Consider the following 10,897-nt stretch of genomic DNA (forward strand, 5'->3'; position numbering starts at 1 on the left):
ACATACTGGAGTTTGAATTTGAATGTTATTAAGTAGAATTAAAATAAATGAATGTTCAAAGTTCAACCAAATTTTAACTAGAAAAGCAAGTTGTTGACAGACAGAATGATAGACTGACAGAGTAGTAAAACGTTTGATAGAATGCTAAAACGATCGACAAAAAGGATGGCTGGAAAAAACTATTTATCAAGCACACAAACACAGGCATATAACTAATATAGAGATTTCCAACAATTCCAGATTTTGACATTACAGAACTTCATTGTATGTGAGAGAATGTTTACATTTCCACTGGTGGGAATATTCTGCAATAAACTCTTTCTGCAAATTATTTTTCCCCATGCCTACGGGTTGCATACTGTATCGTTTCAACATTCATTTAAGAGTTTCTTCAGAATCTGTAGATTTTATTAGTCTTTCCACTCAGAAACACTTGGCCAGAGGCACATATTGTTGTTTTGTTTGTTTGTTTGCAGTGGTGTTTTGTGTGTGGTGCATGTCCTACTGTTGCATGTTCTCTTCAATTGGCTGTTTCACCCTTGAGAAGTTTTTGTGTGCTTCCCCTTCAGCACGATACACACTCATTTCAGTTGCATCTGTATTCTGAGAACACTCATGTTTCAAAAAGTATAAAGCAAGCCTGACCTGTCTGATTTTTCGTAATCTTTTTCTTGCTTGTGGGTGTGCTTTAATGGCATCAAAATAAAAGCCTCAAAATAAATAGACAATAATAAAAAAATAAAGTGAAAATAGAGCAAGAACAGAGCATGCTCATGGTGTGTCTCCTCAGGTATTTGTTCCACATCAAAAAATTCCCTACTATGAAGACAAGTGGTCAATATCAACTTTCCCATCTACCATATAATGTCCTGTCAATGAAGGAAGGAATGAATAAATAAATATATATGCATGTGGCTGAAAGCTATTTGCTTGTCATCAGGTTTGAATCAATGGTGCAAAATAATTGCAGTTCACCACACTTAATAACATAGCTTTTAAATACACCAGGGGTGTTTTGTCTAACTTGTCGATTTATACATGAAGACAAGAGAGTGAAGTATGATATATTAACCCATGTTGTGTTGGGGCTATTTTACATACAGCATATTTAAGACCCAACAGTGCCACCTATATGTAGAAGACAGTCAGCACAACACAACAAGACCAGTAATATTATTTCTTGTGAATGTGCCTTAAATTGTAAAAACTGGTACAACAGCCATGTTGCTCTTCCAAACAAGACTAGATGCATGAAGTTCAGAGTTGTGTCTGTCTGCACAAGAGAAGAAAAACAGGAAATACAAACAGCGATGTATCTACAGAACTACAAATACAGTAAGCGTTCAGGGTGTTCATAATGCTTTATTCTGACTCTTTCATAATGCTCTATATTAACCTCACAAACAGACACGCAGTGCAGAGCCTGATGTCAGTCACGAGAGTTCACAACATTGAAGTCTATCTGAAGAAATAAAGCAAACTAATCATAAAATCATATGCATAAAATCATTATTAGTTAAATACACAGTCATATTATAGCACCAACATGAATGGTCCGTGTTGTAGTCCCACCTTTTCCATTAAAAGTCTTTTGTGAGTTGACAAATCTTATATGGGACTATCATCAAGAGCAGCATTCATAAATGTACACTTACATTTTCCATTATATATAAAAAGTGACAAGGAATGACATGGTGCGGAGGCAAACGCAAACCTGACATATGCACACACACAAAATGATACAGAGCTGAACTGAATAAAAGATTATCCCTAAAAGCCCACTCATATTCCTGACACAAAACCATGGTAATATCAAGCCAGAAACATCAGGGCTAATCAATATCAGCAGAATATCTGCATGAGGTCATGAACGGTCCAAAACGTTATTAAAGATTGTTATGAAAGTGTCATGGCTTCCTACATGAAGTAGGATTTAGCTAAGTGCAGCAGCCATAGAAAGGAGTGCTTGCAAACATATTTAAAAGATCCTTACTCGGTTAAAGGGCTTTTAAAACTAACAAGATATTCCCACTGTTTGAGTATATGAGTGGAAATAAAAAATAAAAAATAAATAAATGCTTTTAAAGCTAATACGAAAGTCTTAACATCACACATAGGTAATTATTTCTATAATCTTGGGTCTTGGTTTAAAAAATAAAATCGCATGATTAAAGCCCAAAATCTATTGTTTATTCCTTCAACTTTTTCCAACCAATCAAAAGAGACGGGTTATGCAAAAAAAAAAAAAAAAAAAAAAAAAGAATACTCTACTTTTCAAATCAGTAAATTTACTCATGAAGAACCCTAACCTCTTAATGTGGCACTAGATTTAAGAGCTCACTGATTAATTCCCTTGATTACCTTCTGGTGCCTACATTTTTGATGATTCTCCACATGTGCATTTTTCATTGAGAGATCATATTACCCAGGTCAATTGATGCTACATTAAAAAGGGAAAAAAAGGACCATTTAAAAGCCTCCCTGTTGCAAAATTAGAAACAATAACTCTGTACAGATGCTTAGGTTAGCACAGCAGTCGCTTTTAGAGGCAGACTGTACAACAATGAAGTCTAGCGCAGCAAAGCTGGTAGTTGTTTTCGTGTTAAAGCTGGATGTGTTCATCGGATGATTGGATATAAACTGTACTTGATTGATTTGCTCTTTAACTTAAGAAATGGTAGATTTCATCTGTGATTACTACATAAACTCATATGATCATATCCAGGGTTTTCTAATCCAGTTTGGGATGACATCTTTAGAGCAGACTTAAAGGGATAGCTCATCTAAAAATGTCATTTTTATCACCATTTCTTCACCCTCACGTCATTTTTAACCTTGTACGACTTTATTTTTCCTGTGGAACAGAACTGAATTTCACTTTAAGGCATACAAGTTTAGAACAATATGAGGTTGAATAAATGATGACAACATAATCATTTTTGCATCTAAAAACAATACAGTGATTCTAAATGCCATTTTTGCAAAAAAAAAAACAAAAAAAAACAACAACAAAAAAAAAAAACAATAATATAAAAATAATATTAATTTCCTGAAATGCCTTAAATAACTCATTCACACATTCTATTCACATATCTACTGTACGTAGAGAGAAAATTCGAACCCACAGTCAAAATATTACAGAACTTAAAAAATGGGTTCAAACATGTTGTACACATTTTGTTGCAACACTACAATAAAGTTCAATTTTGTCACATTTGTTAATGCATTAGGTATGTGAACTAACAATGACCAACATTTTTACATCATTTATTAATGTTAATGGTAATTTATAAATTAATTCATATTTGTTCATGATACATTATTAATTTGTCATTACTCCAGTCCTCTGTCACTTAATTCTTCAGAATTCATTCTAAAATGCTGATTTGGTGCTTTAGAAACATTTCTTGTTATTTTCACTATTTGCACTACTTATTATTTTTGTAGAAATTATGTCTTTACAGTCAGTTTTCGATTAAAAGTGCATCCTTGGTTAAAAAAAAAAAAGTTTAATTTATTTCTTACTGACCCCAAAATTTGAACAGTAGTAAATGTTCAAATTATGGTAAACCTAAATGCTGTAAAAGTATAGTTCATTGTTAGTTCACGATACCAATGTACTGAATGAATTGAACATCATTGTAAAGCAGTACATATTTCTTAAGAAAATCACAAGTTTACTTTTGTGTTGTATCAGACAGCTTTTCAATAGGAGGCCTCTGCTCCAAAAAGAGGGAAAACAAGAAATGTTGGGACTTACGAGACCTATCAGTGTATTTGGTCCACAGTATGAAATATAAAGTACGGTACTATTATAATTGTTTTGTTAAACTTGACTTGCTGGTTGAGAAACAGCACCTGGTACACATTAATATGTTTGTAATGCACTATTTTTACAGTAACAGTAATTCCCTTGTAGTGTGTCCTGTTTAGTTTTGACTTACACTGCCAAGGAGGCTTCCCAAAGATGATGTGAATGGTCCATTGACGAGTAAGGTTACATTTGTGCCTGTTATTTGCTGGTTTCAAAGTGTAACTGTTCCTAGTTGTATCCTACCAAAACTGTGTGCGTACTGTATTTGTTCAGTTAAGAGCACAATTCTAAATTGTGTTTGTTACTGATCTCCCAGATTAGCAGCCTCTGAAGCAGCTAAAAAAAAAAACTGAATGGTTCTCGGCTAGAATAGCATTAAATGTCACAGAGTTGCAGTGACTCCACTTCACCAGCAGGTGGCTGAAGTTCACAGGGATTTTAGACAGTCCATGTCCATAGCTCTGTTAAAATGGGAGCGAGTTTGTCTGTGGCCTAATACCTTTGCTACTCCGTCCATTTGAAGAAGCATGATGTACACTTTTAACTCATCTGCATAACTCTGGCTTGAGGAAAAATAACTCAAATCCCAGAAGGAAGCGGAGATGACTTGCCATTTGATTCGAGCAGTGTTCAGGTATCAAGTAATAAATAAAACACTTAAAATGAGAACAAGGAAATGTTCTGGTCGGTGAAATGTCCCAATATACAGGCAGACAAACCAAACGAGTAAAAAAACAATTGTCTGGTGCTTGTCCTTGAATGACCAGATAAGAGGGGACAAAAACGTCCTGTACTACAACAAATGAGAGTCACAGTAAATACTGTGAGTGAATCCATCTGTGTGTGTTTGTAGGGTTCAGGGACAGGTCAGAACTTATTCTGTTTTAGCTTGTCAATGTGATAGCAGAGCTTGAGAGCCGGGCCCAGTTTAAGTCCCAGGTACTTCATGATCATGTCACTCTTCAAGAGAAGAAGAGCATCCCCATCAATCTCCTGAAGAAGTAATCACAATTTCCACAACAGAATGCTTACTGTACACATGAAACAAGTGGCGTGTTGTTTTTTTTTCTCAATAAATCTAGCCAAGATCTGTATAAAATCTGGCCCAAAAATGACAATGATTTGAACAAATACTGCAATAACAGAAACCGTTTTGTGAGTGGTGCAGAGTGGAAGCAGAGTTTCAAACAAACACTGAAAAACTTTACAGTGAAGCAGTAATGGTTTTAAGTTTGAAGACAAATTCTAATGCTGACATTACAAAGTCTAGTCAACAAGTTTAAAATAAGTTTTAAAAGCTATAAAGTTTGAAAGCTATATACACAAAGTCAGTTAATAAAATTGTAACAATTTAGCAAAATATTAGCATCACACCGCTAGCATGGATCTTGTTTTAACAAGCTGCTAGCACATTTTAGCTTGAAGATAGTATGTTACATCTAATCTGAGTTTGGTGTTAATTGCTTCCAAACTCTAAGTTACTTTGTCAAGTCAACATAATTATATAATGATTTCATTCCACTTTACTCGTATAATCTGACTTGAACTGCACCTGGATAATAATAATCATCTCTCCCTCTATTTCTTCACTTGTAGCAAACATGGTGCAAATTATTGTAAATGTGAAGCTAAAGTTAACCTGCTGTGCTTTCCAGTTACAATTCACACAACACCATCTTACCCAGAACACCTACTGAGATGGACACATTCCCACATTTAATTAAATCACAGGCTTTCGCACTTTAATAAGGAACAAGGCCTTATTACAATTACAATTTGGCAGCTCTGGTTTAAAGAGTACCGGTAATTCAATTTCATTAGATGTTGTTAAATTCTACTTTGCTTTTGTTCTGGTCTAAATAAGCAATTTACAGATTTGAAGTCAATTTTCATTTAACATACAGCTCTGGTGATTATTAAAAAAATTTGTGAAGTTGAATTGCTTCTGAAAGCTTGAGTTGTGAAACAGAGATGATCATATCCAAGGTTTTTTAACCTGAAACTGTACTAACGTTAACCAGACATGGATTTCTTACCCGACGACATGTTCAACACATGGTGTTTGTTTGCCACAAGTAAATAAATGTGTCAATTAAACTCACATGTTTTCTGAAGAGATCCACGTGCGGGCCCAGCGCTTGAGGGTCTGCATCCTTGATAAACCACACCACCTCATCCACACTCCACCTGGAGGGATCCTTACTGGATGGGGGCTTTGCCTCCCCTCCTTCTGGGGATGGACTGTAGGCTAGATAGAGATAAATCAGGATAACAGATGGCAAGGATTTGATTCTTGGTTGCATACAAATAGCCATCAAATTTGAACTAAGCTCGAGCTCCATTCATCACTCAAACTACATTTGTTTTACATCAGTTTAAGTAAAGTTTGCTGAGGCCCCCTATTGGACACCGGCTCCTTGGTTATGAACCACTAGTATCGTTAATACCATTTAGTTTTCAGTGTTTTGATTTTCTCTTGGTGTCTTTTAACATACAAGTGGACATTTCCTCTTTCTTACCACTTCTGTTTACTTCCGTGAAAGTGCTGGGACTGGCTGCCTGCCTGCACACACCTCCGGAGTAGGAGGTACCAGATCGAAAACCGTAAGCAGGTTTACTCGCAGTGTACGGTGAGGACATCGTACCATAGGCAGAGTCGCTGAGGTCCGCAGAATACCGCTTAGGGTTCATTGAATCACCGTGGTAATCATCCACCATTGAATCTGCTGCACAAAAAGAAATGCAATTTAGGGAAAATGATGCATCTAAAGGCTTCATTTGGCTCAGGCTAATTATTGCTTTCTTGAGAGTAAATTGGTATGCATGGATTAATCCAAACCAAATTATATACATACAGTATACAGTGAATTCAAAGAAAACAAATCTTTCTATGTCTTTCTTCACTCAAAATTATTTTTTAAGAATGACTAGTGCAGTCTGATTCAAGCTTTTAATGAAATCGCAAAAATGCATAGTTACGAGTTTAAATCAGTCTGACAAATTTTACTAAACTGGTAAAAAAAAAATTGTGGACTTAAGGTTTTTCAAAACATTAACTATCAATGACGAGTTGTTCAATAAATATATAAATACAATTATAATAAAATATATAATAATTTAAACAATTAAAGAAAGAATAACAATATATATAATTGTTTTTATGTAGTTTGTGCAGAACAAATTATGGGATAAACAGTGGTTTCTGCTGCAGCAAACAGCTTTCTGCAGGAAACACTGATTAACATACAGTGTTGAGTAATATAGGCACCTTGTAGAGTAGGTTTTCCTCTCTTAACCACATTAACCATTGACACGGGATTGAGTCGGGACAGAACCTTTGCCTGTGTTGCTGTGCGGCGAGATATTGTGTTATACTGAAGTTAATGCTCTAATCTCTAGAGCTCCAAAACCACATTCAGCAGAGAGAGAGAGAGAGAGAGAGAGAGAGAGAGAGAGAGAGAGAGAGAGAGAGAGAGAGAGGGAGCCAACAGAATTCAAACACTCAAACCACAGGCCACTCACAGAGGCACTCAACCTTTCACTGCCACTTAAATAGCTCAGCTTTCACTAAAGGCCTCCTCTGCATTTTCCGAAGGGCAAAATTGAAGAGCAACAGAAAAGAGGGCAGATCCAATCAAATTAGCCAAATTTACAAAACATCCAAAAACAAAATGAGACAAAAACAGTCTAATATTTAAACCTCATTTCTACTCTGCACATTGTATAGGGATATGGTAGATGTAAATACAGCTCTATTAACGTATAGAAGAAGGATATGAAAGGGTAGAAGAACACAGGTCACATAAAAGCATGATGATCACGCACTTGACTTGAGTTGTCCGTCTGAGTGCTTTTCAGTGTGGAATGAGGAAGAAGAGGAGGGAGACGATGAAGGGGCAATGGGCTGGTCACTGAAGAGCTTCTCACACAACAGGCTTCGGCACAACTTCTTGAGGAAGCGGAGGACGTAACCCACACTGTTGACCACTGGCAAACTCAACAAATGCTGCTTACCGTCAAAGGTTGCTGAGGAAGAGAAACAAAGAGTGTTGAATTTGAAGTAAACTGAACATTGTTGGAATTTGTGTTAATACACGTACAGTAAGACTTTATAAATCATTATTTTCTCTAAAGCGTGAAAATATAAATTGTGGAATATCAATTATTAAAGACGATGGTAATATTATCTGATAATATTATCTGATCTTTTAAGTGGGTATAGTTATTAGCTGATGATAACATCAAAATGGCCAAATATTGACAGATTAATCTGCTCTGTACAATATACCTGTTAATCACGTTTCTACTAATTAAACTTGTGTTTACAAATTGTGTTTGAAATGAATGCTCAACAAGGCTGAATAAAAACATACATAGAACTTTCTATTTCGATGAATAGAAAATTTAAATAAACAGCATTTATTTGAGATAGAAAACTTTTGTAACATTATATAACAATATAATGTCTTTCCTATAACTTTTGATCAATTTGATGCATCACTGCAGAACAAAAGCATACATTTTTATATTAATATTTTTAATCTTTCTGACCCCAAGTTTTTTAAACTGCCTATAAAGGATGAACATCAGAATGCAGAATGAGAATTAGAATGGAGGCACACATTTGTGTTTCGCATGCAAATGAACCTGAGATCTTTTCACCCCCGTAGCCCTCGGTAAGAAGGGTGAAGACAGCTTTCTGCTGAAACGCGCTGTCAATGCAGCCCTGTACCGCCTGCTGCAGCACCACAGAGGGCCTGGCAGGACCCAGGTGATCGGGCAGCTGCAGCACCTTCTGCCTGTCCAGGTTAGGACCCGTGTTCACATGCTTATTCACATAGATACACACTGGAATAACATGGAGAGAGATGGAGAGAAAGAAAGAAAGACATTTTGAACACTAAACCATAGAATCAGCAATATTTGCATTTATAATAGAATAAGCACAATATAAAACTGCTGTAGTGTCATATAGATAGATAGATAGACAGACAGACAGACAGACAACAATAATCCAAAATCAATCTATAAAGACAATGTCTACATGTAATTGTACAACACACATACACCAAAATATTGGCACACAGTGCACATCTGAGATTTTACTTTTAAATCCTTTAACTCAAATATTTGTTAAGGCATCTTCAAATATTTGAGACCAGGTCAGGAAAGAAGAACTGCATTTCATAGAAGAAATCAAACAGATATCACGTCTTTATCGTGGGACCCAAGAGACAAGCAACAAAAGACAGGGGAAAAATAAAATCTCGGCTTTCGTGACAACATAGGATTTTTGTATCATGAACAGTGTTTTATCCTGTGTATTTCGATAGTTGTTTACATGAAAAAGAAAAATTCAGCCAAATTAAATCTGGTTTTAAAAATATAGTTGTATATACGTTTTTAACTTCATAAAAATTGTTACAATACAAAAAATTATACAAATATATCCTGCTGCTTTTGTTAATGTCTTTAAATTATATCACAATGTAAATCACACCTAGAAATCATCTGCAGTTTTATGAGCCAAGCGGAGGCAATACATTTTTGATTACCCAAAATATAACCAACCCCCCTCAAAAGGAAACATTTGCATTTACATGTATTTATTCATCTCAAGTGACTTACAAGCAAGGAAAAATACAAGCATTAGCGATTAATCTTAACAAAAACAATAGGTTTTGAATTCATTACCACAGGAATAAAACTATATGAAATAAAAAGAGAGCCAAAAAAGAGAGAAAGCAGCCTGTGTAGGAATCCACTAATCACTCGCACCCCCTCCCAATGCCTCCCACACAATCTGTCCCAACAGACTTCCCTCGCTCGTCTGCAGCAAGCGGATGCTTTAATCTGACAGATTGCCATGCTGAGGGATTTCCTCCGTCGTCTGTCATCTAGAAGCACCATGACCAGGAGTCAGACACACACACAAACACACACACACACACAAATAATCGCAAGAAGTAGCCTGTGCGTGTGTTTGAGAATGTGTAACAAGATAAAGTCAATGAATATTGAGTGTGGGAGGACTGACATGCACCACACAAAGTCTTAAAATAGATAACTGATAGCAAGATTATTGACATGCCAGACATGTAGGCTTTCCGACGGTTTAAATTTAGCACACTCAGGAAAGGCAATATAATGCAACACGTTTTCAAGCACAAAAGCCATTAACAATGACCTCAGGTCATCAAGGTCAAGGTCCACAAGCAGCAGCAGTCCCTTGGTGACCCCCAGACAGACATCTCCCACGGATTATACACATATTGGAACACAGATTTGTGAGCACTGAGATGTTTTGTCAAATTTCTTTCAAAAATTGTTAATTTAAAAAAATTTAAGACAATATGCTGAAGTCTCACATATGAAAGCATTAGCATGAATCTAGACAAAATGAACATGGTTTTTGAAATATATGCAAGGGACCAAAAGAGAGCGTGACTTTTCGGCTGCACAAAGAATTAAAGTCTAGAAACCTGGTGGGCAGACAAAAGCCTCTTGTTCGGCAACTGCTACCTACAGCAAAAGGATTAAGCTTTGAGAACTCAAACTCAGGATTGAGTTCAGCCGTACCATCTTCAAGTCACATCTTCTCATGTTTAAAGTAGATCTAGAATAGCGTGATAGTGGAGAACCAGACAGGTGCATTGAGATGTAGTCTACACTAATGTTGAAAGTCAGAATTTAAATCACACATGCTGTAGTTAGCAAGTTAACTGATTCTAAGCTATTTTTTAAAAATCACTAATATTTTTTTATTACACAAAAAAAAAAAACATTGTAGCAGAACAGAATTGATCTCTCCACTGTAATAAGGAGATAAATTGGTTGATAATGCCTCTAAGGCAGGAGCTGTCAGGTCCCTCAATAATGTCCCTTGACATTAATCCTATTAACCTTTAAAATAAGAAAACTATTCTTTTCTCTCTGTCCCCTCTCCTTCTAGTGATGGATGTTATTGCGAATTGGATGGGCAGCCCGTGTAGACCACTGGGTCGTGACATCAAAGATTGAGTGTGCCTGTGCTGTAGGAAATCATTACTGGCTACATGCACACAAACTGAGTTTAGATTGACA

At 36.0% G+C, this 10,897-nt stretch overlaps 1 protein-coding gene across 1 annotated transcript in view; it reads right to left on the reverse strand.

Annotated features, from left to right (window-relative positions):
* Positions 1 to 3,736: 3,736 nt before the first annotated feature.
* Positions 3,737 to 10,897, reverse strand: part of LOC113062996 (sex comb on midleg-like protein 4) — a 13,035-nt gene continuing 5,874 nt past the window's right edge. Inside the window, exons 6-10 of the mRNA XM_026233119.1 lie at positions 8,462 to 8,662; positions 7,640 to 7,840; positions 6,334 to 6,540; positions 5,917 to 6,062; positions 3,737 to 4,807 (exon numbers count right to left, since the gene is read on the reverse strand). Coding sequence (XP_026088904.1) covers positions 4,682 to 4,807; positions 5,917 to 6,062; positions 6,334 to 6,540; positions 7,640 to 7,840; positions 8,462 to 8,662 — 881 coding nt within the window. The 3' untranslated portion in view covers positions 3,737 to 4,681. The remainder of the gene's footprint in view (positions 4,808 to 5,916; positions 6,063 to 6,333; positions 6,541 to 7,639; positions 7,841 to 8,461; positions 8,663 to 10,897) is intronic.

This window comes from Carassius auratus, chromosome 45 (genome assembly GCF_003368295.1).
Source record: "Carassius auratus strain Wakin chromosome 45, ASM336829v1, whole genome shotgun sequence".
NCBI classification, from domain to species: domain Eukaryota; kingdom Metazoa; phylum Chordata; class Actinopteri; order Cypriniformes; family Cyprinidae; genus Carassius; species Carassius auratus.